Source organism: Papio anubis, chromosome 9 (assembly GCF_008728515.1).
Source record: "Papio anubis isolate 15944 chromosome 9, Panubis1.0, whole genome shotgun sequence".
Taxonomy (NCBI): domain Eukaryota; kingdom Metazoa; phylum Chordata; class Mammalia; order Primates; family Cercopithecidae; genus Papio; species Papio anubis.
Window position 1 is genome coordinate 52322797 of NC_044984.1, and position 27607 is coordinate 52350403.

Sequence of the window (27607 nt, forward strand, 5' to 3'; positions counted from 1 at the left end):
GGACAGAGCGAGACTCCGTCTCAAAAAAAAAAACAACAAAACTCCATTCCCAGGGCCCGGTGCGGTGGTGGATCACACCTGTAATCCCAGCACTTTAGGAGGCTGAGGTGGGTGGATCACGAGGTCAGGAGTTCAAGAACAGCCTGGCCAAGATGGTGAAACCCCATCTCTACTAAAAATACAAAAATTAACCGCACATGGTGGTGGGCGCCTGTAATCCCAGCTACTCAGGAGGCTGAGGCAGGAGAATCTCTTGAACCCGGGAAGTGGCGGTTGCAGTGAGCCAAGATCATGCCACTGCACTCTAGCCTGGGCAACAGGGCAAGACTCTTATCTCAAAACAAACAAAAAAAAGATTCCATTCCCTTAGGGCTTCTGGTTGATGCCCAGAAGTCAACAGGACATCAAGCATATATGCTTGCTAAGCACCTGACTGCAATGGGGTTGATCACAGCAGAACTTGTGTAACTTTGAGTGGAAGCCCTATGTGGCATCTGCAGCTGGTCTCCCGGTGGGTACAACACCCCACTCAGCCTGGGGTGCAGCTGCTTCACGATGGAAGGGGTTGCGAGAAGAAAGGCGGTGATTGCTAAGGGCTCAGTGAACACCTAAGGGCCAATGAAGGTCAGTGGCAGCTCACATTCCTGGATAGGTTTTTAAAACCACTTTTATTAATTAATTGTAAGTAATACAAATATTCCAAAAATATAAACAGACACTTAATGGCGTCCTGCATTTCAAGTTTTTGAATACAACAAATTTATCAAACCATGAATCTGTAAGCAAGGTAGTCAGCATCCCATAGCCCAGTTACAGTGGGAAGCAGATCCCCTACCCTCCAAGTGGCGTCTTGAAGGGGGAAAGCGGCACGAGATTGAACATGATAAGCAAAAAAGCTCACGAGGCCCAAAGAGGAGGGTCCACTCCAGGGGCAGGCCCTACAACGTTAAAAGAATGGGGGCAGCTGGCCTGACCTCTGGCCTCCTCTTTCCTGGCTGAATGTAGATATTTACCGGCATTTAGAAAAAAGGAGAAAAAGACAGAACTAAACCCCTGTTTAGGAAAAAGGGACCGAGGGACAGCAGTGGTTAAGTAATCCACTGAGGACCTGAAGGGGAAAATGAACTTACCTTTCTCATATGCTTGACCTGGCTAGGACACTAAGTGCCAGACAGCCTTCTGAGGGGACTTTCTTTCTAAATGAGGCCTCAGGAACAGGTAGGGGCAGCAGAACAGAGTAACATCCATTTCCCAGGGAAAGACTGCCTTTACACTTCCCATGCTTTTAGCACAAAGCAGCGTCTGGGCCACTGTTACCAGAGGTGAGTTTATACATTTACAAAATGCTTAAAATCTTTGGGAGACAGAAGGAAGCTAAACAGAAGGTCCCAGGTTAACTGAAGGCAAATTCACTCAACCTTTCTAGTAAGGGACCCATGGGCCTACAGAGTGTCCCCTCTACAATGTGCAGAGTGGAAACCCTTACCTGACCCTTTTCCAAACTGGTCCTGTGTCCAAAGCTCCCCCTATGAGAGGGACACGAACATCAGGCTTTTGATTTAGAAGCCCAATCAGAGAGACACACTGTGTCCCTGAAGAGGCACCTTAAAAGAACTGAACCTGGCAGGTAGGCAGATTCCTGGCATGGCTTGAATTGGTGCTGACCAAGCATGGTGGCCTATTACCTCCCACAGACCAGTCTCAAGTGGGAGGGGCTGATGATGGGAAGCCCTAGAACAGAGTCCGAGATGAAGCAGCTTCCTCCCTGTCTTGCCCTCCAAAATTGAGTCTGGCCTGATTCCTCTGAGGAGCAAATTTTACAGTCATCCCTCACCCTAACACACGGTGAAACTGGAAACCCGACAGCAAATAATGACTAGGCTGGCTCTGGTTCACATGAATGGACCCTGGCTAGGTTTGGCTGAGTAGCTTCTCTGGGGCAAGTGGGAATGGCATTGCTGTGGGGGAGTTCCAGGTGGGCAGGCAGGGTTCTGATGGGAGCGAGGCCTAGAAAGCAGGGGCTTCATGCAGATGCAGCAGGGACACTCCCACCAAGCCATCCTGGGCTTTGGTCATGGGCCCCACACCAAGCACTTGGACAAGCCTGTTAGGAAAGGGGGTGGCACACGCTCTTCTTTCATCTGGAAAAACATGGAGATCCAAGGGAGGGCGGAAAGGGTCCTAGAAACTCAAGTCAGCTTAGAGCGTCTTATTGCTTATTTAGTCAGAAGAGCCTAGCTGGGCCCATACAGAGAAAGATTTGGCCAAGGGCTAACCCTTAGGGTGGGGCTTGGAAGAGAGGCCCCTCCTGCAATATTAGGATAGCAGCCTAGGCCAGGCCTTGGGTCCAAAGCCACAGTTGGCTCTAAGGGTCTGAGCTCCAGCTTTCCTTCAAGAGATGGTATTCCTGGCTAGCATATGGGGCCCTTTTCCCTTTAGGTACACTGGGACCCCACAGGCCAGGGGAATGATGCTGGCGGAAATGACCACATGAGTTCTGGGGACTGTGTTCCACTTTGATTCCAAAGAGAAAGACAAGGCCCTATAACCTTGTAACAGGAGGGAAGGTGGTACCACAACACTAGAGAAAGATGCCAGCCAGCCAGCCAGCTGCCGCTGAGAGCACCAAGCTGCTGCTCTACCCTCTGCTTTTCTCGGAACTTATTAGTTCCTGAGGCTGGACCTAGGGTGTGGCAATGGAAGGGATAATGGGGAAGAGTCCTGAGTGGGTGGTGTCCCTGCACCTGAAGCAATTCATAAATGCTTTGTGATACCTGCCTCCAGGGAACACAGAGATGGGAATAGGAGCTCCCTCCCACCCCAGGAGGGAAGGAGGGAGGGAGGGAGGAGAGAACCCCACCCACCCAGGGAGGCCATAATTAAGGCAGTGATGCTGAGGTGGGGCTCCTTTTTGGGAGGCCCCTTGTGCTCCCAATTACAGCAGCACTTCCTCATTTTCCACCCTGGGAAAACTTCCATTTCATGATGACTTTAATTCTAAAGCATTCACTATTAAGAACCTTTGAAAGCAGGAGACACCCAGAGTGCAGGTCTGAGGGGCTCACTCACTCCTGTTACCAGAGGCAGAAAGCATGTGCATTAGGCTGGCAAATGGCAAGAACACTCATTCCCCCTCAGCCCAGGAACAGCAGAAGTTCTGAGGCCCTCGGGAGGCAAAGCAACAGCCAGGAAGGATGAAGGCTGGAACAGACAGAGCTCAGTAGAGGATAGGCCCTGGGGGAAGACACAACAGGAAAGAGCCCTGCCCAAGAAATGGGAGGGGCTGGGGCAGCTTAGTTCTTCCCAGCCCTTGGAACAAAAGTCCTTGCACCAGCACCAGCAGAGAATCCCTGAAGAGCAGACTTATGGAAATGATCCCAAGCTCAGCTGATCCACAAGTCACGGGGACACACATGTCCACGCTTTGAGGATTTATCTTTTCCCTGCAACCCCAGCACTGCCGACATTCATCACAGGCCCAGGATTGTAACTTTGTCAGAAACAAACCAGGCCCGACACTCCGTGTTTAGAAAGAGAATTTAAAAACAGAGTCAAAAGAATGGAAATCAGTTATCTGTCCTCTTCCCGGGCAGGGAGAAAACCTCCTTCCCCACGTTTGAGACTATGGCTAGGTGGTGAGGAAGGCAGGCTCAGCACCCCAGCCTTGGGGAAACATAGAAAGGGCCCGTCCCAGGCACTCAGCTGGATGCAAGCACAGCCTTTGGGCCACAAGACCTGATGGCCACTGGGTGCTGGTCTGGAAATAAGTCCTCATCTTCCCAGAAATGTGATCTTTTGTCTGCAGCAGCTGGCTGGAGAAGGATTTCAGAAAGGTGTGTGCCTGGAGTACCCAAAGGCATACCCTTCCTTTATCCTTGGCATAGGCCTTACAACACTGAGGAAAGGCCATGGTTTGGCAATGGAGCCTTCAATAGTCTTCATCCCTATAGAACTCAGTGGCTCTTAGGGTGACAGAGGAGACAAGCTAACTTGGGAAGAGTCTTGGTCTTTCAGCTTCTCCCCCACTGAAACTCTATATGCTGGGGCCACAGTTCATGGCAAAACACACACACAAACACACACTCTCTCAAACACACATCTCAACAAGGTGGCGGCAGGTAGCTCTGGGTATCGTTGCTCTGGCATTCGCCCACTCGGCATCTAAGCTGTCCTAAAGCTCTTTCCAATTACTTCTCACTCTTTACGGGCTGTGTGGTGAGGCACTCCAGCTTCTACTCTGTCACGCTGATCAAAAAGGCACAGTGTGGGAAAGTCCCCTACTGGGATGGCCGTTGCTTGGAAGCAGGGCAGGCTAAGGGGCCCGCAGCTGCCCAAGGCTGGTGTAGACGTCCTCTGCTCCGCTCAGCTCCTCAAAGATTGGGATCAGGTTCAGCAACTCAGTGTCTGCCATGTCATCAAACCAGGACTGCACAGGCACCTGGTGGGGGGAAGATGTGGTGTCAATCTCCCAACTGCCGCTTCCTCCTCCCTCACCCCAGAGCCCTAGAGGGTGGCTGGGTCTTCCTGGAGGGGTGTACTTCTCTGGTGGAACCCACAGTTCCAGTCTGCTTCCTCTCCCAATCCCTACCGTGGAGACGTGTCAGGAGCACTCACTGCATTCTCAGGGTGGAAGATGTAAGAAGCAGGTGAGTTGTCCAGGATGAGGGTCTTCCTCAGGTCCCTACCCAGGCGGCTGAGGTCCTTGACGTAGCAGCCCTGGTGGAACACGCAGGACTCACGGAATAGGCGGGCCCGGAACACCCCACACCGATCCAGCAGGTCTGTCACAGGGTCGGCATACTAGGAGGAGAGAAGATGCCTTAGTATGGATGCAGTCCTGGTCCTCCTGTGGCACCCTAGGGACCAAAAGGGAGCTGCTGGACCACCCCTGTGGCCACACACCCACTCCTGGTTCTTCCCTCTCACCCCTAGTTACCTTGGCCAGGCTGGCAGTGAAGAGAACACATTCAAAGAGTTCCCCCATACGTCTCAGGAACTCATCCACATAAGGCCTCTTGAGCACATACACCTGAGGAAGAGCAGAGCAGCCTGTTGGAAGCCTCCCTGTGATGAAGCTTTGCAGTACAAGGTACCTTCACCAGTTACAGAGAGCAGCAAGGAGCTCTCAACCCCTGCAGCCCAGCCTCTTAAGACTACCTGGCTGGAAGCCTGCGGCCCCCTGAGGGGGGGTCTACAGACCCCGAGAACTGGCTGTATCCCCTCACCAGGTTTCCAATGGATCAGTGGTCCCAACCTCAACCTGGCGCAGGAAGAAGTGCATACACCTTGTCCCAGGAGCCATCTCTGTTTCCAGCGGCGGACCATCAGCTGCCTCCAGAAACAAGTAATCAAGAATAGGCCTCACAGATGGAAACAGCCTATCCTGGATTACTTGAATCCAGCCACAGCCTCTATGGGAGTTTTCTGTCCTTGGCTCCAACAGGACAGTCTGTCCAGGTCACGATCAGGTAATGAACTGCACCAGGGAGCAGTGACTTTTTCCCCTCAATGGCCCCATTCTAGACAGATACCCTGCCGACTCTTGCTCTGCACCAGATTTTGTGCTTGCTTCTGCCAGCCACCCCGAACACCTGCGTCCACCTTTACGATCTTGCACATTTTGGCAAGTCCTTTGGCTACCTGACCCCCCATCAGTCTGCACTCTATTGCTTCCATGACTGTAGCCTACACAGGTGCTACGAGAACCATTTCCACAAAGGTCCTTTTTCTTTTCTTATTTTTTAGAGATGGGGTCTTGCTGTGTGAGGCCAGGCTGGTTGTAACTTGTGGGCTCAAAGCGTTCCTCCTGCCTCAGCCTCCCAGAGTGCTGGGATGACAGGTGTAAGCCACGGCGCCTGACTCCCAAAGCTCCTTTACCCACATAACTCCCGAGCTCAACGAGAGTCAGCCTGCCGTGACTCTCCCTCCTAGAGTGGGCCTGAACTGGCCACCAACTCACCAGACCCCTCAAGAGCTCTGCAGGAACCCTCTGTTCTAGGCAGCCACAACTTAGCTTCTGTTAGCCTGCCATTCCTTTGACCTCCAACAAGCCCCTTCCTCATCCCAGCTATTCATCAAGTCTGGCATCCTTTCACCCACCTTGGCAGGTAGTGCTCCCTTATTTTAACCTCATCCTTTTAAAAATTATTCATACCCTTCCTTGTTAGCCAGGAGTTCACAGTGTGTATCTGTTTGAAAATATGCCTTCACCTGTTCTACAAGGGTTTAGCACATCCCTATACCCTCAGCTAGACTGTAAAAGGGCTGCTGGACCAAGCCTGGGCCTGACCGGGGCCTGGCAGGTCTTCTGGGCAGGCAAGCTGAGTAAATGGTCTTTCACTAGCAATGTCACATGATCCTTAAGCCGGGACTGCCTGGGCTGCAGGCTGGAGCCTGGTCCGTTTAGATTTGAGTGCTCTTTACATTGACAGACATACATTGAGTACTTCCTCAGGCAGAATCCAATGGAGGGCCCCAGGGAAGGCAGTCAGAGAAGGCTTCACAGAGGAGGAGATGTCTGGGCTGGGGAGGAAGAAAGTCACTAGCTATTCACAGTGGGGGTGTGGGGGGCAGCATGGGCAAGAGGGCATTCCAAGCAGAGAAAATGGTTATTACTGGTTTCCTTGCCTGTTACAGGAAAAGAGATACCTGGTTAAGGTATCTTAACAGGTATAGATACCTTTCTTAAGGAACAGAGAAATGTAATAAATCATGTTAACAGTGCTGGCCACGTGACAGGATGGTGGTTAACAAATGATAGCTATTATTATTATTATTATTAAATAAAATGTAAACTATTTTTTTAAACAGCTTGGTTGCAAAGAGAAAACAAGGGTGACAGCTGGAGGGGATATGGGCTGAAACTCTTTTTTTAAGATGAGAAAGCCTTGAGTGTGAAAGATACCAATAAAAAGGGGAGGCTGGAGTTATAGAAAAGGGATCAGCTGACAGAACGCAAGCCCTGAGACGGGTGGAGGACCCCAGTACACGTGGGGCAGAAGGCAGACCCCCCCACCCTCTGGGCTGGGTGTGGTCGGGCTGGCAGCTCACCTGGTGAGTGGTCCCTTCAATCTCTATAGGCACTATGAAGTCAGCATTGTTGATTGGCTGGAAGGCAGAAAAGTTAATGCTGTCAGCATGGTGGCAAAGAAACATGAGGGCCCACCATAACCCTAGGTGGGTGGGGAGAAACAGATTTTAGAGACTCCTGGAAGTGCCTCTGGCCGCCCCATTAAGGGGTTCTCACCCTAGTTCAAAATGTGATATCCCATTCTGGTTTTCCCTACTCCTTAGCACCTCCACTCTGACAAATTCTACCTGAGCTGAGAGTTTTGGGGCCTGAGTTTCCTGATGAGACAAGCAGGGGCAAGGGCCAAAGGTGATTCAACCACTCTTTTAGGCCTGCCCTGCACAGAGCCCTGGTGGCTGTCTGTGCTATGTGGCTCAGGGGCAGATGCAGCCTGTCGGGAGTGATTGGAGATAGCAGCCCTGGTGGAACACACAGGGTTCCTACTCAACAGTCTTTAGTGGGGCCTCTAGATACCTGTGACACCAGGGTGGCCAAAATGCCAGAGGCCTGGCCTTTTCCCTTCTAATCTCTCCTCTTTCCTCACCTTTAGGCTTCCTTACACAATTGTTGTCAGATTCACAAAAGGGCCCAAGATGAAGGTAGGAAGGGTTCCCCAGACGTTGAGTTACCTTAAATGAGCTATGCACAAGGGTTTCATCGAGGTCAATGACCACACAGATCCTTCCTTGATCTTCCTCTGTCACCTCTGGGAGCAGGCAGGTCCCTGGGATCTAAAACCAAGCCAGGTTGCTGAGATCTGCCCACCAAGAAAGCCCAGTTGTACCCCTTGGCATAACTATGGGAAGAGCTGGGCTGTTTGTGGAGACAATCACCAACCCAAGATAGGCACCTCTTAAAGGCCGGGAAGAGAGAAGGTGGAGTTGTTTCATTGCTTTCAGCCTCCCAATGGGACTAATTAAGTGATCTGGACATTGGAGGTGGTGGCCAGGGCTGGTGTGGGATGGACAGCAGCTGTGGGAAGAGGGCATGGAGCACCAGCTGTCCCCTAAAATCTAATGCCTTGCACACAGCAGGCCCTCAACAAATATGGGGAATAAATGGCTTCGCAGGTCAGGGAGGTGGCTGGCCAGGCACCAAGGACTATGCACGTCACCCTGCCCATGGAGCTGGCAGGGATCACAGGGTCCTGGCTTCTGAGTACTTACCAGGCCAGAGTCACGTACCTGGTAGAATTGGTACTGGAGACACTGGAGCAGATCCGACTGAGGAAGAGAAGGAGGCGGTCAGCGCCATCTCACCGCCCTTCCCACCCCATTCAAACCCGCTACTTCTGTCTTAAGCCTGAAGGGCAACTTTCTCCTGCAGACCCAGCCACCTGGAAGCTCCTACCATGTGAAAACTTACTTTTCCTAGGAGTGGGGCAGGAAAAGGGAAAGGCTAGAGCTTCCTTTCCACATTAGGCCTGGTGAAGGATGAAGAAGACAAGTGTCCCTGTTCTCAGTTGATACTGCCTCTCAATTGGACAAAGTGAGGAACAGGGAACTCAAGTAACTGATTCAGGGACACAGAGTCGAGGCAGAACCAAAGTCTGAATTCCTCACAGTGGCAAACTCTCGCTAAGTCCTTAAACTCAGCTTCTCTTTGAGAATATGTTGTTTTCTATGCACTCCTTAGGGGTTATATGGGGGAACAAGCCCTACAAAACATCAAGTAAGCCACACTGTGGGTACCCAAAATGTGAGGGGAGGGAGTGCAGAGAGATCAGCAAGCCCCCCCACCCCAATTTTTGCTAATATAAATATTATGACCGCTGGGGGCAGGGGCTCACACCTATAATCCTAGCACTTTGGGAGGCCAAGGCGGGCGGATCACCTGAGGTCAAGAGTTCGAGACCAGCCTGATCAACATGGAGAAACCTTTTCCATCTCTACTAAAAATACAAAATTAGCCGGGCGTGGTGGCACATGCCTGTAATCCCAGCTACTCGGGAGGCTGAGGCAGGAGAATCGCTTGAACCCGGGAGGCGGAGGTTGCAGCAAGCCAAGATCATGCCATTGCACTCCAGCCTGGGCAACGAGAGCGAAACTCCGTCTCCAAAAAAAAAAAAGAAAGGTTACGGTTTTAAGTGTTCTTAATGAAAACTCTGAAGAAAAATTAAAATCCTAGCACTTAGATAAACAATGTGGCATTCAGTGTACTGCCTTCAAATCTGTGTCAGCAGACTTTTTTCAGAATGCTATATAATTACACACTCTGCCTTTTTACTTAATGTTGCAAGTCAATACTTCTCCATGTTATTGAGAACTCTGTAAAAGCTAATCACTCAGTAATACTGTCATGTTGTATTTTATTTAACCATTTCCCCTACTGCAAAATGCAGTGATTTTTCACTGATGTATGTCTTCAGCCTGGTCTTGAGAAAAAGGAAGGACAACCAGACCTCAGTGTTTCAGAGAAGTACTACTGGCTTTTGGGGCAGAATAATTTTTGTTGGTTGGGGCTGGCCCCACCTGTGAAGTACTAGACATACCCACAAAATCCCAAATGCCTTGCGTGAGTACAGGAGAGAATTACTGACAGGAGTTATTAACAGCATGGTAGTTTCAATTCCTTGGTTCCCTGTAAGTCAGGTAACTTGGAAGTTAGCTTTGCATAGTTGAGAACAACAACACAGGCTTTAGAGCCAGAGAGATCTAAGTTCAAATCCTGACACTACTATTTATCAACCATGAACTCTTCAGGTGCCACATAAACCCTCTCCATAAACCCGTATCTGCAAAGTGTAAATCCTGTGATCTCCTTACAGGGCTGCTGGCTAGATCACATGAGACAATATATGCAAAGCACCTTGCCTAGTTCCTGGAACCTGGAAGGATCAGGATCACAGGGGCCGTCAGAAACCACAGGGACATCTGAATGGCCCATACCGCAAAGGGGAAGGAACAGAAAGGAAATGAACTACTTATGGAAGGATAGAGGAAAGGCCCCTCTCAGCCAGAAATCTTTGCAACCTCAGGCAAGGCTTCCTTGTCTGGTTGCCATCATTGGCAGGGATCTCCCACTAACAGTCCCTTCTTTGCGGGCATCTTACCACCCCGACCCACCTACCTTAGCAATGGTGTTTGCTTCCTCCTTATATGCGGCGAGCTCAGTGGAGGAACTTGACTGGCCAACATGCTGGGCGCGAAAACAGCAGAAAAGGGCCTTGAAAATGTTACGTCCACGAGGCTTCTTAGGAGAGGACTTGGAGACCAGGCCTAGGGTGGACAGAATGAGAAGCCTTAGCTCTAGGGACATCAGTTTCTGTCCACAGATACTACCATGCCCATAGCTCTTCCAGTTTGTAAGCTCTACTAGGGCACACAGTATACGGCTGGTGAACAACCACATACAGTTAACAGTAAAACATACATGTTTATTCCAGCCTTTTCTCTTTAAAGCAGGAACGTCAGGAATCTCCATTCTCTGGGTTGGGAGACCTGAGCTACAGAGCATTTATTCTTCATTCCATGGGGGAAGATGAGGCCAGGCACAGAATCAAGGTGTTCTGCTGCTCCAGCTGCAGCCCACTCAAAATTAATTCACGAAGACAAAAATCCTCCCTAACATCAATTCCCAGGAAGGCCATCAGTTCCAGACAACGGAGTAACCTGGTCCCCTTCGAGTTAGTGGAGCTGTAGTTCTGTTCAGCATCAGCTTCCCTAGATACTGGGTCAGGGGAGGCAGAACTGAGCCCAATTTGCCTAAAAACCTCAGGCTAGAGGCTGGGCGCGGTGGCTCACGCCTGTAATCCCAGCACTTTGGGAGGCCGAGGCAGGCGGATCACGAGGTCAGGAGATCGAGACCATGCTGGCTAACACGGTGAAACCCTGTCTCTACTAAAAATACAAAAAATTAGCCGGGCGCGGTAGCGGGCGCCTGTAGTCCCAGCTACTCGGGAGGCTGAGGCAGGAGAATGGTGGGAACCCGGGAGGCGGAGCTTGCAGTGAGCCCATATTGCGCCACTGCACTCCAGCCTGGGCAACAGAGTGAGACTCCCTCTCAAAAAAAAAAAACAAAAAAAACAAAAAAAAAAATCCCTTCAGGCTAGAAACAAGAGACCAGGAACTACAGAGCAGCCCCAGCCCCAAGGAAGAAGCTACACTTTTTGTTCACAGTCTTGTCTTCCTCCTCCACTCCAGCAGCTCTCTTTAAGGCCCCCCCACCCCCACCCCAGGATGGGGAGCCTAATTGGTAAAACACAAGATACCATGGATTAGCCCCTTGGAACACACATTTGCGGCCTCAGGTTCTAGGGTGATAGCCTTGCTTCTGGACTGAAGCTGCTTAGTCCTACCTTGATAATTTGGGTGGTGGAAACAAAGTCATTTTAATAGGAGACTTGGCAAGACATCCCCAGAAAGGCCAAGCAGATACGGAAAAAAACTATGAGCATTACAGGATCAACTAGAAACGGACTTAAGGATAGCTTTTGCGCTGGGTGTGGTGGCTCATACCTGTAATCTCAGCACATTGGGAGGCCGAGGTGGGCGGATCACTAGAGGTCAGAAGTTCAAAACCAGCCTGGCCCACGTGGTGAAACCCCGTCTCTACTAAAAATACAAAACAGCTGTGCGTGATGGCATGTGCTTGTAATCTCAGCTACTTGGGAGGCTGAGGCAGGAGAACTGTTTGAACCCAGGAGGTGGAGGTTGCAGTGAGCTGAGATCATGCCACTGCACTCTAGCCTGGCTGACACAGCAAGACTCTGTCTCAAAAAAAAAAAAAAAAAAAAAAAAAAAAAGATTATCTTTTGCAAGTTCCTTCTGCTATAGATGAACTTTTCTGACGACTGTTGAGCAAGAGTGGAAAGCTACAATGTGCACTGTGGCCAGGAGGTGGCGCTGCACAACCACTCACAGAATGGTCCTTGGTCCCAGGTCTCTTCTCCAGAGGGTCTTGAGTTTCCCAGAGCCTGAGCAGATGGGCCTAGTGATTAAACCCAAGCCATTCCAGTTTAAAGCACAGGGCAAACTACTGTGCAGAAAAATGGATGCTGGAAATGCCTCTGTCTTTGTGGGGGAAAAACAAAAGCAGAATGTACCACGAAGGACAAACTGCCCTGTGTTATTACTTGGGACAAAGATGAAGGGAAGAGGAAGACAATGTGGTAGGGGCTACCCAGGAGCAACACACCCAGAAAATGCACCAAGGTGACCCCTGCAGAAGTGGATGATGGGAGGGCCATATAACATCCAGTTACTGGGTTGCCAGTGCCCCCTGGAGAGGAGCAGGGGAAGATCAAATTATTCCCCAGGACCAAGGGTGGGAAAATGGCCTTTACACAGCAGTTGGACAAGTACAGTCAGCATCACCCCCTAGGATAAGGGACTCAGCTCTGCCTCAACAGAAAGGCAGAGGACTTCCTGCAGGTGCAGGCTCACCCTCCCCTGCTGGCCGGTCCAGAGCTTGCTCTCTCTCTCTCTCTCTCTCTCCCTCTTCCCTGGGTTAGGCCAGATTCCTTAACATTGGTATGGCCATTGGAAACCTTTTAGAAAATGACTGGGCCTTTCCAGCAATTAGCCTAAAAGCCTAGACATCACTTTTAAGCTCCTGGCTCTGGAAGAGGAACCAAGATTTCCAGGGACAGGGATTTTGTCATGAAGTTGTGCTGGGGACATCCCCCAGAGCCCTTTATCAAGGAGAAAAAATTCAGAGCAGAGCCCAGCGCTCAAAGAGACCAGGATAAGCTGGGCATGGTGGCTCATATAGGAGGACTGCTCAAGCTCAGAAGTTCAAGACCAGCCTGGGCAACATAGTAAGACCTCATCTCAAATTTAAAAAGACAGGCCGGTCGTGGTGGCTCACACCTGTGATCCCAGCACTTTGGGAGGCCGAAGTGGGCAGATTGCGGGTTTGAGACCAGCCTGGCCAACATAGTGAAACCCCGTCTCTACTAAAAATACAAAAATTAGCTGGGCACAGTGGCGCACACCTGTAGTCCCAGTTACTTGGGATGCTGAGGCAGAAAAATCGCTTGAACCCAGGAGGCAGAGGTTGCAGTGAGCTGAGATCGGGCCACTGCACTCTAGCCTGGGCAACAGAGCGAGACTCCAGCTCAAAAAAAAAAAAAAAAAAAAGGGAAAAGAAAAAGAAAAGTCATCAAGACAGAGGTTCCTTGGACTTTCCCTATTTCTATGCTGAAATTGGAGGGAAAGGACAGCTTCCCCACCTGCCTGTATGGCTCACATTAAATTCTAAGCCCAGGGACTCAGGGCAGACGCTGACACAAAGCTCCAAGACGAAAGCTGAACCATTGCTTTCCGTTTGGTTTATGGTTTCTTCATGCAGAACCACAATCAGAGGCTTAACCCGGGCACAGAGCCTTTTTTAAAAGGCCACACAGCCTGGGCTTTTCCTGAAGAGAGGCTGTCAGGAATGCACTCAGCATCTTAGTGACAGACGCTGTGAAGGCTGAGTAATCCTGAGAGGTTGGGGGGGCAGTGAAAGGGGCAGCTGGCTGGGGGCATGGAAAGGCCTGGCTTGTGCCCGCTGCAGGGAGCCCAACAGGCAGAAACGCCTCAGTCCTAAACAGGGAGGGAGCTTGGACTCTGCAGGAGATGAGGGTCTTCTCAAAAACACAATGTGGCCGGCAGCCCCTGGGCCTCTGAGCCCACAAATGCCTTGAACTTGGGGGCAGGAGCTTGAAGCAGAGTACCTCAGACCCACAACAGCAAGGTCAATACCTCAGGCATCCGTCATTCCCCACTCCCCTGATGGGGTCCTGCTTCCCTCCAATCCTTTTCCAGGCTGGCTGTCCTCCTTACCTTTCTAAATACTACTCCAGAGAATTCATCAGAATGCATCAGCCTCTCCCAGCATGGCTGCCTCCCTGCAAGGCCCACAATGGCCGCAACTCAGTGCATTCATCAGCCTCTGTGACCCTCTGCGTACCAGGCACTCAGTAACTTTGGCTGAGTAAATGACTCCAGGGTCCTCCAGGGCCTGTCACGACTACAGAGCCAGGACCTGGGGAAGCCCCCACTAGTTTGCAACAGCCCGGAAGAGTTAGATAGAAAAGCCTCCTTTATGTGAGGAGAGGAAGGTGAACACTGAGGGAGCTGGGGCCCTGAGGCAAGCCACTGAGTCTTTCTAGGCCACCGCCATGTTTACTGAGCATCACGGATGTGCCAGGCCTGCGTTAGACACTTGACATCATTAGCCTCATTTAATCCTTACTATTAACACTTTGGTAGGCACTAGTTCTCCACTTTACAGAAGGGAAACTAAAGCACAGAGAGGTTAAGTAACCTGGCTCACGGTCATGCAGGTAGTATGATAGCAGAGCCAGGATTTGAACCCAGATCTGCCTGAACCCAGAGCCCAGGCTCTTAACCATTACCCTGTATAGGGTCTCATACACATTTACTCATGCAACAAATGGGAGGTGTAGGGGCACTCTCAAGGTCTCTTCTGGATAACTTTTTTTTTTTTTTCTTTCGGAGACAAGCCTCATTCTGTTGCCCAGGCTGAAGTACAGTGGTATAATCATGGCTCACTGCAGCCTCGATGTCCCAGGCTCAAGCAATCCTCCTACCTCAGCCTCTCAAGTAGCTAGGACTACAGTCTTCTTGGGAACTTTTGCTCTCTGCCTCTCTAGGATGAGCTGGTAAAGGACCAGTCTGGGGTCTAGCCCCTGCCCCTAGCCCCAGGTTTTCTTGGGCAGGCTGCCAAAGTTGGAAGGGGTAAAACAGCGCAAGGTTCTGGGATTCCACTCCAGGGAATCCACCCCCACCCCTGCCTGGACCTGCTGTGACCAGCAGATACCTCTGGGAGATCAAGATAACAATGGGGGGAGAGGAAGAAGGAGGGGCTGGAGCCAGGAGCTTTGGTCCAAGACCTGCATTGTTCCTTGGGTTTAAGGGTGAGGGAACCACAGAGTTCAGAGAGGGATCTGAAACTTGTGTCAAAGAGCCTTTCACATGGCTCCTTTCAGCCAGCACTCAGCATTGTGTCCTTGACAGCCAGGTGCAGGCCAGCCCCTACCCATCTGTGTGTGATGGGGAGGGGTACAGCCTGCCCTTCCAGGAGAGGAACACTGGGCACAAGATGATTTACAGGCCCACAGGGATTTCCTTCTTTAAAAAAAAAGAGGCCGGGCGCGGTGGCTCACGCCTGTAATCCCAGCACTTTGGGAGGCCGAGGCGGGCGGATCACGAGGTCAGGAGATCGAGACCATCCTGGCTAACATGGTGAAACCCCGTCTCTACTAAAAATGCAAAAAATTAGCCGGGCGAGGCGGCGGGCGCCTGTAGTCCCAGCTACTCGGGAGGCTGAGGCAGGAGAATGGCGTGAACCCGGGAGGCGGAGCTTGCAGTGAGCCGAGATCGCGCCACTGCACTCCAGCCTGGGCGACTAAGCGAGACTCTGTCTCAAAAAAAAAAAAAAAAAAAAAAAGAAAACAGAGGCCAGGCGTGGTGGCTCATGCTTGTAATCCCAGCACTTTGGGAGGCCGAGGCAGGCAGATCACCTGAGGTTGGGAGTTCGAGACCAGCCTGACCAACATGGAGAAACCCTGTCTTAGCCTGGAGTGGTGGCTCACGCCTGTAATCCCAGCACGTTGGGAGGCCAAGGCAGGCAGATCACCTGGGATTGGGAGTTCAAGACCACCCTGACCAACATGGAGACACCCGGTCTCTACTAAAAATACAAAATTAGCCAGGCGTGGTGGTGCATGCCTGTAATCCTAGCTACTAGGGAGGCTGAGGCAGGAGAACTGCTTGAACCCAGGAGGTGGAGGTTGCGGTGAGCCAAGATCACGCCATTGCACTCCAGCCTGGGCAACATGAGCGAAACTCCATCTACCAAAAAAAAAAAAAAAAAAGGATGGGGCCTTGAACTCCTGGGCTTAAGCGATCCTCCTGCCTCATCCTCCCGAAGTGCTAGGATTACAGGTGTGAGCCATTATGCCTGGTCCGCACAGGAAATTCATTGCACATGGTTTCCCCAACCAGGAAGGGCAGGACTCCAGCGGATGCCATGTAGCCCCAGGACAAGCTGCTTTCCCTCCTTCATTCCCTGCTACCCTCTGTGGACATCCAGCCCTCCTCTCCTGCCCAGATGCAGACGTGCTTCTGTCTTCCCTGCCCCAAACATTTGGTTTGGGGCTAGATGTCTGAGAGGACCAGCACAGACCCAATGAGGGAAGCAGCTCTGGCTTTAGAAGAAAGTGAGCTGGTGGCTGAAGACAGGGAAGCCAGGCCAGCCCTCCAGCTCACTGCAGCGAGGCTTCCTACTGAAGCGGGGTGTGAGGAGAAGAGGGGATGTGAGGAGTATGCCCCCACTGGGGATCATCAGGGCTGAGGTCCGGGCTCTGCCAGTTACTGACTCAGCCACACAGCCTTCTGGAGCCTTAGTTTCCTCATCCATAAACTGGGATAACAGCAAGCCCTCACTCAGGACTGAAAGGATAAACGAAGTTAGAGTAAGGCACTGTGCGAACTCTAGAGCTAAATGCTGTGCTTGTTTTAATTAATTATCCAAGGGGAGAGGACCACTAATTGGCAACATCATGGGCCTCATTCCAGGAGGCCAGCAACAGCTCAGGAGCCCTCCCACCATCATCACGTGGATGAAGCCCAAGAAGACGAGGGAAAGGTGCCTGAGAGCTCTACTATGAGCAGGTTTCAGAAAGTCAAAACAGCCCCTATACCTTCTCCCCAATCCACAACAAAATTTGTTTTCCAGCTCACAAACTCCCTGACTAGGTATTCTGTGAAAAACAAAAGCAAGTAAGACTGTTTCACTTGAGACAAAAATCACCATCTCCCCTGGTATTCACCCCCACCACCCTCAAGAAGTACCAGGTGAGGACACTATTTGCCTCTGCCTCTTAAGAAGCATATGCATGGGCCGGGGGAGGTGGCTCAAGCCTGTAATCTCAGCACTTCGGGAGGCCGAGCCTGGTGGATCACTAGAGCCCAGGAGTTCAAGACCAGCCTGAGCAACATGGCAAAATCCTGTTCTACAAAAAAAAAATTAGCCAGGTGCACCTGTAGTGCCAGTTTGGCAGGCTGAAGTGGGAGAATCACCTGATCACCTGAGCCCAGGAGTTCGAGGCTGTAGTGAGCTGTGACTGCACCACTGCACACCAGCCTGGGTGACAGAGTGAGACCTTGTCTCAAAAAAAAAAAAAAAAAAAAGCGTGTGCATGTACTAACATGTGAACACATGCACACATACACACAAATGAAGACCAGAGTGACCAGGGCAACAGTATTTTTAATCTTCTCCTGAAGGTCAGGTCCAGATACCACTTTTGTCAACAACACAGCTTTGTGTCCCAGCAAAGGAACTTCTCACACGTCTGCCTGGCATTTGGCAGAAGGTAACCTCTGAGGCAATCAGATTTTAACAAGCCCATTCACGTAGAAAGTTGCTTTCTTTTTTGGTTCATCCCCAGAAGTACTTCCTTCCCCACCACCTCCCATCCCCCACAGCAAAGGACTTAGCCTTAGCCTGGCTATCACTATAAAATGGCCCCTCTGAGGGGCCTCCTTCCTCTCAGCTATTGGAGGAAGGAGAGTATTTGGAGCATTTCCGGCCCTTCTTGGCCGGCAGCCTGAACCCTGTAGCCAAGACACATTTGACTGGGACTCCCCCATGGAGAGAAGTCCTCCCAGGTCCTCTGCAAGGGGCATCTGTGCCTTGGCTATGGACATACCCTAAAGTGCCAGGTGGACGGAAGAGCTCCTGGGACCAGCAGGTGAGTCGGCAGGGAACAAAAGAGGGTGGGATGCCTAGGTAGCCCCCAAAAGACTGCAAACAATTGGGAGGGTGTACTGCTTTCACACCCGGCCACTGACACTGTTCTCTACTGCTAACAAGTAAGGCAGGGCCGGACCCAGCTTAGCACTGGCTCCCAAAGTTCCAAAAAGTAACTGTGAACTAACTGCATGGACATTTTTTGAAAAAAGCAGTTTTACACTTTGGGAGGCAAAGGCGGTGGGGATCACTTGAGATCAGCAGTTCGAGACCAGCATGGCCAATATGGTGAAACCCCATCTCTACTAAAAATGCAAAAACTAGCCGGGTGTGGTAGCAAGCTGCTGTAATCCCGGCTACTCTAGAGGCTGAGGCACGAGGTGGAGGTTGCAGTGAGCCAAGATCATACCACTGCACTCCAGCCTGGGAGACACAGTGAAACTGTCTCAAAAAATAAAATAAAATTAAATTAAATTTTAACAAGCAGTTTTAGCCATGCTGTTTGGTTCATACCAGCATGTTGTATGCTGGTGCAGGGAGGGCACCAGCAACTGGGGCAGTCCTACCTAAGCCAGTGTCTCCATTAGTTCCCTTTCCCTGGGCAGGAGAGCTCCCTACATGGCTGTCTCTTCTTTCAGACCTGAGTCCTTAATGCCACCTGTGGGGCGAGGGTCACAGGTCACACACTTTCTTGTCTCTCCCCCTTCAGCAGTCTGTTCTCTGACCTCAGCTAGAGAGGTCAGAGGACTCGGTTTTGGGAGCAGGGGACTTCTGGCAACTTCTAAAGGATGCTGATTTCAGAATCAGCCTCTAAAGGAGTTATTCCCAAAACACCCTCCTGGGCAGCTCTAACATACTTTAAAAACGTGCTGGGTTGGGGTGGGCCTCCAGAAGTAGTAGGTCCTGGACCAGAGACAGAGGAGGCATTTCCTCATAGACAAGTCAGCTGCAGGCTCAGCCCTGCAAGCCCCACTCCAGAGGGCTCTTGGGGGATGTCAGGAAGTGATATAATAGCCCACAGGGGAGCAGGGACAAGCCTGAGATGCCATCCAAGAAAACTCAAAGGGCTGGATCCTGCCCCTGCCTCAGCAGGAGACCCTGCCCTATGTAGCACCAGCCAGAGCAAAGATTGTAAGGGACTGGAAACCACACTTGCCCACCTGGAGTTCAACCCCTCCGTCCCCTTGAGGTGTAGAACAAGCCCCTGTGGGAGGGGCTACACACAGACACCCTCTCAGTGAGTGTTTCAAGTTCCTGCCTTGGTGCTGTGCCCTTGACTCCTGGAATGCTTGGATACAGTTGAAGCCTAGGAAGAATCCAGTGCTTCTTTCCCTTCCAGGTATGTAGGCCTGCTTTAGGTTGATACAAACGTGAGCTGGAGAAAGTAGTGAGGACACAGGACAAAGCAAGGGTATCTGTTCTGACCAGGGAACAATACATAAGGCACCTAGACTTGAGTTCGAATCTAGGCTCCGCCATGTGTAAGGTATGCAGCCATGGGCCTCAGTTTCTTCATCTGCAAAACGGGAAGACTACCTATTTCTCAGTGTCAGAATTACGGGGAGCTCAGGGAGAGTCCTGGTCCTAACAAAAGCTTGGTAAGTGTCAACTGCTACTCATTAAGCGTAGAGCACTTTCATACTCCTAACCTCAGTCCCCGTTTCAAAATGTTCACATTAAAGGGACCATAGAGATTTCTTCTAACTCATTTCAGAGGTTACCTCATTTCAGAGGTAGTAACGGCCAAACCGGAAATGATGTTTTCCGGGACTCAACAAAAACCAATCACTTGCACACACACATACACACTCATTGAGGCTGACCAACCAGTTCCTCCTTCATGTGGCTGGCCTCTGCAGAAGGACTGGAAGGAGTCTGCCAGGGAGGCACCCATCTCCAGGGACATTCGCCTTCTCCCCCTACACCCCTCAGCTTCACCTAGGACCAGCCAAGTTGTATAGGTGAGTCCACTTGAGAAAGCACTGATCTAGACATCAGGAAACCCAGCTCTTGCTCCAGTTCAGCTTCTCAACAGTTCCGTGGCCTTGCTAGGGCACAATTCTCTGGGGTTCAGTTTCCTCATAAGTCAATCTGGAAAGGTTTCCCCTGCATGGTCCCTTAAAAGGTGGCTTTACCTGAAGCATGCACCTGAAGCATGAACTCAAAGGCACTCAAAAAAGTGAAATGCCAGACAATGCAAATGTCTGGCTGACACTAGCCATGTACCCTTGGGCAAAGTCCTTCCCCTCTCTCTGTGAAAGTTTTCCTTATCTGCAGGGTGGGCGCGGTGGCTCACGCCTGTAATCCCGGCACTTTGGGAGGCCGAGGCCGGCGGATCACGAGGTCAGGAGATCGAGACCATCCTGGCTAACACAGTGAAACCCCATCGCTACTAAAAATAAAAAACAAATTAGCCAAACGTGGTGGTGGGCGCCTGTAGTGTAGTGCCAGCTACTCCGGAGGTTGAGGCAGGAGAATGGCATGAACCCGGGAGGTGGAGCTTGCAGTGAGCCGAGATTGTGCCACTGCACCCCAACCTGGGCGACAGAGCGAGACTCCTTGTCAAAAAAAAAAGAGAAAGTTTTCTTTATCTGTTAAGTGAGGTTAATTCCTCTTATCGGAAAGGAAAAGTTGTCAGGAGAACTAAGTGAGATACTAGATACAAAATGCTAGGAATAGTACCTCGCCGATGGCAAGTACTCTATAAATACTGGCTATAACCTTTACTGGGTAAACAAGGATGGATCATTACTCTGTCCATTTACTCTGAAAACTTTAGGACTCCTCTTGAAGAGCCACAGATCTTTAACAAACAGTAAAACTGGACCACCAAGAGGAATTTTCCTGCTCGGGGCAAAACAGGCAGTTGGGGCCACTGCTGTGCCTACCTGGCTCTTCTCCAGGGGCACCTGTCAGAGCCACAAGGAGCATTTGGAACACATGCATGCCTGACCCACCTGCCCGTGAGCTGATTCAGTAGATCCCAGGTGGGGGGGTCTGTATTTTTAGCAAGTGTCACAGGAGACTCTGATGTGTGTCCCTGGCTGAGAACCAACAACTAAAGGTGCCAGGGTCTCTGACTAACCCAGGGCTAGAAGGCAATTCAGCCAAAGTCCCCTTGGCCCCTCTCCCCACCATACCTGACTGGCTCAGTGTTTCTGCAAGCCTTGGAGGACTCATGCCCAGGATCCGGTTTTCTTCTCTAGGGATAGTTCTATGTGATGTGAGACAGAAAACCTGGGTCTGCTGTCTCTACCTGCAGGCCCCTGTTCCTGTGAAAGAGGGGTCCTAGCTCTATTCTGCTGTGGGAACAGAACAGCTGGGATCTACTATCCAGGAAGCCTTCCACAGGCAATTTGAGCCTTTCCATGAGTCTGCTTGGCTCTCACTGGGACTGGGGCCATATTTCTTCCCTGGGAAAAGTGCAGGTGGGAAAGTGCAAATTCAACAGGATGGAAAAAGCTATGGCAAGAAATAAAAGAAAGTATAGAATAAAAAGAGAGTAAGAGCAAAGTCTGATTTGCGGGGATGGGGGTTGGGGAAGGACTAGAGCACCTAGGAGGGAAATGGAAAGGTCAGATCCACTCAGAGATCAGGTTCAAGGCTAACTCCTAGAATAGCTAACATAAAACAGGGCATACACACTTTTGCCTAGAGGGAGGCTGTGGCGCTCACTGGAGTACCCTGTGATAACAGATCCTGGTGCAGGCATACTCAGACCTGAAGGGCTGGGCATTTTGCCAAACAAAGAAACTCCATTCTATTTGGTCTCTGGTCCAGAGATGCTTCCAGTTTTAAGAAGTCAACTTATCCACTTTAATTTCTAGTAGTTTCTTTGTAAGATTTGCATGTTAATGTGCTCATCTGCATCCCAGTTCAGAACTACTCCTCCATTTCAGAAGAGAGAGGGAAATATGTCAGGGCCACACCCAATCCCACGTCCCCAAGACAAGCGAGTTAATTCCATGCTTCCCAGAGCTGGCTAGACTAAGACAAGATGAAAAGCAGATCAGCGCTGCTTTTGTACTTTCTCAATGTTGGACCCCAAAACCACAGCAAAAAACATATAGCTTAAGAACATCTATTTCTCTTCAAACCCCATTTTCTTTTTCCCCTCTTACTAAAATTACCTAAAAGAAACCTCAATTTCTCTGAATTCATTAACTCTCAAAGCAAACAGTGAGAGAATGTAGCATACAGTTATCTTGAATATTCGTTATATCCATATTTGAGAACCTTTAAGGAGGTTTAGACTTTAGAGATTTAGACTTTAGAGACTCAGAGGGGGCACATGCCTGGCCTTCTCCCACCCCCAGATGCCCAGGCATCAGACACAATGGCAAAAGTCCCAAAGCCCAGGCAGATAAAATCACATCCCAAGTCACATGACACAAAGAAGGAGTCTGTGCAGCAAGGCTCTTTGTAAGCCTCAGAGGTTGATCCTTCCAGAAGGCCCAAGCCCCCACAGTCAGTGTCCCCCCTGGCCACCTGTCTTGAAAACTAAAACCCACAAGGCTACGTGCTGTTTACACGGTGTCCTTGGGGGAATGGAGGAAGGCGAACAGAGTCGTCTCACTATGTAAAAAAGGAGGACGTTAATATTTATCAAGCACCTACTAGGTATAATAGAAGAGTAGATATCATTATTACTATTTTATAGATAAGTTACTAAAGTGATTTATCAAGTGATTTATCAAGTCTCACTGTGAATAGGAAAAGAAGGGATTTGAACCCAGGTCTGAAGCAATTTTGCTTCAGAAACAATGCTTTGAAGTAACAATGAAAACTTTAACCCCGACCCTGGTCCTACTTCATCCAATCTAAGAACCAAACTGACCATGATGGGAATAAAAGACAATACCCCAAATTACCCAAAAACTACCAGGAAAAAAAAAATGGAGGAGGAAGAGGAAGGGAAGCTATGTATTGATATGTACACACATACGCACATAATCCCATATATATTTACATATTGCTTTTGTTTCCCATACTTATTTATAAACACTTTAATTCTCCACAGGTTGGGAGCATCAATTCACGTTGGCTAGAAATGTGACTTCTTTAGTATTTACCATTTTAACAAAATCCATGATAAGTGATTTGGAAGGTCCCACGGAGAGGATGAAATGACACCTTTCTGTTACCCAGTTTCTTTAAGACCTCCATGGTTGAGAAGAGAGGACAAAGGAACACCCCCACCTCTGCCATCCTCCGAGGGATTTTTCACAGCAATTCCAGCGCTGCTCAGTGGAAAGCTCCGCAAGTCAACTGCAAACCCCCAGCCCCAGACGTTAGACATTTACAAACTTTGTTGCTGATTTATCAGCACTCTTCTGCGATTTTGGGGGCAGGAGCAAACACAAGCTTAAGTCACCACACAGGCTCCAACCCTTACCCCAAGATGGGGGAAAAACTCCAAAGGAGATGCAGGAGGGAGCCTCAGCAGTCACTGTGAGAGCACAAAGAGGCCAAGACCCAGGGTAGGCAAAGGAAGGTGAGAGGCACCAGCAGGGCAGGAGGAGGAGTCAGCTATAAACATGGAGGCTTCCCGCCCCCCACATAGCAAGCTATGGAAGGAAGCTTCCAGCAAGATTCATGTCTAAGCTTTTCAAGTTAAAGTCTTGGCTACATCTACAATGAAGGGTGCCTGAACAACTTCTTGAGGGAATAAGGCAGAATTTCCCCCTTATGCGGATAACAAAAGAGCTAGCCACCCTGAAAACTTGCCACATCCCAATTTTCAGAGATGGCCAGTCTCTCAGAAGAATCCTTGCGATTAGCTATCAAAACCTGTCCAGTTCCGCATGTGAGAAGGTAATCCAAGGCATCATCGAGAGGAAGGGGCATCAGGATTCATGGACAACAAAAAAATCTCTGATTCCTCCAAAAGGCGTGTGGGTCAGAGAGCTCCCAAAGAGGCTGCCTCCACCAGTTCTCATTTCACGTTGGGAGGTTACAGGGTGGGTCTTGTTTTCTTGGCTTTTCCCCATCTAATCCAAAAGCCAAGGTCACAACCTCTTAGCAATGGGGTGACAATCTCATATAGAGCTGCAGTAAACAGCCATTCTTGCCCAGCTGATATTAACATTTCTTTTTTCTTTTTGATGTTACACACAATCCTGTCCTTGCTGTACCAGAAAGCCATTTCACCCATCTGTCTGGGAAGATGATCCAATTTTGGTGCTTTTATCATCAATGCTTTCAGCAACTTTGTTCTACTTCCCCTACTGTAATTACTTTTGAATCATCAACACACCCAGACAGCCTTAAACCTCAGAGAACAGAATGCTAAAAAAGAAAAAAAAAAATCTGCAATGGCAAGTAACTTCACTAAATAGCCACCCAAGCTAGGAGCAATTTGTTTCTTTCCAGAAATTTACTTATTAATAATAAGTACCTCACACTCCTTCTTCCCCTTTTTCCAAAGGCAGGCAAGGCATGGAGATGGGATGTTATGGACAGGAGGGAGTGGGGAGAAGCAGGAACTCCAAAAGGAGCTAATTAAAACGTCTGCTTCCCCAGTCCCCCAGCTTTTGTTTTTTGTTTTGTTTTGAAGATGTAGGTTTTGTTTGTAAATGATGTGGGACTGAGAAAGTTGGCTGAGTGGCTGATGGGTGCCTAAGCAGCCCAGGAAGAAAGTATGCCTTCTCTGGAATGCAATCAAATTACATGGGGAGGGGCCGGGGAAGGGCCGGGCGCAGCGGCTCAGGCCTGTAATCCCAGCACTTTGGGAGCCTGAAGCGGGCTGATCACCTCAGGAGTGAAGACCAGCCTGGGCAATTGGCGAAACCCGTCTGTACTAAAAATACAAAAAAATTAGCCAGGCGTGATGGCGCGCGCCTGTAATCCCAGCTACTCGGGAGGCTGAGGCAGGAGAATTGCTTGAATCTGGGAGGCGGAGGCTGCAGTGAGCTGAGATCACGCCACTGCACTCTAGCTTGGGCAACAGAGTGAGGCTCCGTCTCAATTAAAAAATAAAAATAAAAAATTACATGGGGAGGGACAGACTCAGTGGCTGCTGGCTTAAACCACACACACAAAAAAAGGGAAACATTAACTCCAAGAAAATCCAACACCAGCAACTTAACACTGCCAAGCCAGTTGCTTTGGTTTCTGCTGTTATCTATTCTGTGGCCTGCCTGCCATTCACCCTGGTGGATGAAACTTCCAGCTCTGATTTCTACGATGCCCCGGCGCAGTCCACCTATCCCTTACTCCTTGCGTGGTCTCACGATGCCCAAGGCACACTCCAGAGCACAGGGCTCCTCCCCCTATTCATCACCACTGCCCCCTCTTGAATCCCCCCACATCTGGATTTCTTCCCCTCTGGCTAGTTCTTAGGGCCTTTTCCTGGGATGAGTTTGGGAAGGGAGTGGGAAGAGTCAGGAGTGAGCTATGAACACACGCAGCCTCCCTCCCTTTTTCAGCCGTCAGCACAGTTGAGCAGCCAGCAGAGGCGGTGAAGTTGCCGCCTGGGTCACAGTCTGGTTAGTGATGCAGCCAGGAGAGCAGAAATCATGGCAACACCGAGGTCAGGGAGGCCGGAGCCTTCTGGGGGGTTGGGATCTGAGTAGGCCAGGCTCATCCCTCCTCAGGGCAGGCTTATTTAAAGTCCGGCCAGTGATGCAAGAGGAACACACTGCCCCCTCCCCCACCCCTAACCCCCTCCCAGCTCCTCTCATTCCACTGGGAAATTTGGGAGAGGCTGACACCACCAACTCAGCGTCTTTGCTCCTAGGGAAGTTGGGGGAGCTCCTTGGAACGTGAACCCCAGGAATTAGTGACCTGCTGACTAATGTTGCCAAACGGGTAGACGTGGGGCACACAAGGCCCCGAAGCTGGCCGCCCACCAGGCTCTAGGCCTCAGTGTGTTCAACTGCAGCACCGGCCCCTCGCGCTCTGTGGAGGAGGGGCGGGAGCGCTCCGGATTCCGCCCCAGAAGCCAGCTCCCGCCCCAGCCTCCGGGGCCAGGTGGCCCGGGTCCGGCGGCTCTCCAGAGAAACGCCACACTCGTCCTTACACCCCGCGGAAATTCTGCCGCTATTTTGGACACATTCCTCAAGGCCAGAAGAACGTGGCGGAGGGGGAAAGAGTTTCGAGTCCCCCACTGTGACCAAACTAAGAGGTTCCACCCTCGCTCCCCAGCTTTCTCCCGCCCCGGGAGAGGCCTCGGCCGCCGCCTCACCCCGGCGAGGGCCTGCGGGCCCCCTCGCGCCTCCACCTGACACTCTGGAAGGCGGGGGCCGCCAGCCCCTGCCCACAGAGAACTCGCACTTTTTCGCTGCGCGATTCAGAACCACGCCGGGTCTGATGCCATCCGGCGAATTATGTAACCAGGGACACCGCTCCCGAGCTAAACAAACGCGGCTCTGTGTGTGCAGCGGCGGCCCCGGGGGAGCGCACCGGGCAGGGAGGGGCTCTGGCCGGGCCTCGGAGTCGGGCTTGTTTGCTCAGCGAAACTAGCCAGAGGCAGCCGGGAGGGAGCCCGGCGCCGCCAATGTCCCGGGGCCCGCGCTGAGCCGGGGACCCGCCACGTCTGGTCTGCCAGGGCCCGGGCCCCTCCCCCACCGCGACCGCCCCCGCCTCCAAGAGGTGAACTTGGTCCCAAGTCCCGCCGGACGCCGTCACCGCCAGCTAGGTGCCGGAGCGACCTCGGGCTTGGGGGGCCTGGAAGTACTGGATTCCAGTCCCGGCTGCGTTCCATCTGGGGGTCCCTCCGTCACCTTCCTAACCCCTCCCCGCGATCCCAGGGCAGCCGCGCGCGGCTGTGAGGGAAAGTGACGACCCTATCCCCCAACTCCGAGGGGACGGACGCGGAGTGGCCCAGTGCTTCGAGAGCGATCCCTCCGTCTCTCAATCCCGAGGGGAGGGGTTGCGGGAAAGGGTGACAGCTGCGCCGAAGACGCCCCTTCCCCTAGGGCGCCGGGATCCCGGGTCCCGTGCAGCCCCCACGGAGGTCTGAGTGCCAGCCGGGATGCGGGGGCGGATGGACCGAAGGGGTCCAGTCGGGATCACTGGCTCTGAGCCCGGGAGGTCAAGGGCCGAGACCTGGGGTTCGGGGCTATGCTAGCCCCCTCCTCGCCCGGGGGCGACGCAAAGTTTTGGGAAGTTGCTGCCCCTACCTTGCTTGGTGAGCACCAGGGCGTCTTCCCTCCGCGCCTGGGTGATGATGGAGCCGTGTTCCATCTAACAATCCCGCGGGCCCGGGCTGGCTGGGCGGGAGGACGGGCGGGCGCGCGGGCTGGGCTGGGCTGGGGGGCCTGGGCGGGGGCCCGCTCCAGCTCCCGAGATTCCGACTTCCACAGCTGTTCACATCCCCCCTCTCGTTTCCTCCCCGGGCCGGGAAGGTAGGCGGCCTGTACAGAGGGCGGGCGGCCCGGGCAACGGCTCCCCCGGGTGCCCCCGGCCCCGATCCCCCGGCGGCAGCTCCGGGCTCCTCAGTTTGGGTCCAACATGGAGAATCCGGAGCGAAAACAAGAGGAGGAAATGGGACACGGGGCGGTTTCCAGGCTCCCCCCTCCCCTCCGTACTCCAGATAAACAACCCGCGGCTGCAGCGCCCACCCCCGCGCCTCCCGGATCTCGACTCGGCCTCTTCAAGGCCCACTGGAGCTTCCCGCTCCGGGCCTGCGTCCTAGGCCCCAGGACCCTCCACCTGTGAGCGACCGGGGCTTCGGACAGTCCGGAGCTTTGCTATTTTGTTACGGAAAAAGCGAATCCTCAAGGGGGGTGGGGTGGCGGGCGGGCGGGCTGGTGGGGGAGACTTGAAACCGCTCCGGTGCTCCGATTGGCTCTCTTGGAGAAAAGGGGCGTGGCCCCTCCTTACTATGCGGTG

The 27607-nt window shown here is 51.6% G+C and overlaps 1 protein-coding gene across 2 annotated transcripts; it reads right to left on the reverse strand.

The window, feature by feature from the left end:
- Window positions 1-649: 649 nt before the first annotated feature.
- CTDSP2 (CTD small phosphatase 2) lies at window positions 650-27485 on the reverse strand. 2 transcript variants are annotated; one of them, XM_003906689.3, is made up of 8 exons: window positions 26896-27485; window positions 10139-10287; window positions 8254-8292; window positions 7699-7800; window positions 7051-7107; window positions 4937-5029; window positions 4615-4800; window positions 650-4438 (listed from the first exon to the last, which is right to left on the reverse strand). In XM_003906689.3, the coding sequence occupies exons 1-8, from the start codon at window positions 26957-26959 to the stop codon at window positions 4313-4315; spliced, it is 816 nt and encodes a 271-aa protein (XP_003906738.1). In that variant the 5' UTR covers window positions 26960-27485; the 3' UTR covers window positions 650-4312. The 2 variants fall into 2 exon arrangements, with proteins under 2 accessions (XP_003906738.1, XP_021778232.1); XM_021922540.2 differs by having other exon boundaries at window positions 8236-8292.
- Window positions 27486-27607: the final 122 nt, after the last annotated feature.

What these genes read in the sequence shown, in the direction of transcription:
- CTDSP2 (XM_021922540.2), bottom strand. Translation starts at nt 26,959, where the DNA reads ATGGAACACGGCTCCATCATCACCCAGGCGCGGAGGGAAGACGCCCTG. An exon ending in TTGTGCATAGCTCATTTAAG is followed by an intron (nt 7,108 to 7,698) that starts GTAACTCAACGT and finishes TCTGCCTTCCAG; the next exon opens with CCAATCAACAATGCTGACTT. An exon ending in TCACTGCCAGCCTGGCCAAG is followed by an intron (nt 4,801 to 4,936) that starts GTAACTAGGGGT and finishes CTCTCCTCCTAG; the next exon opens with TATGCCGACCCTGTGACAGA.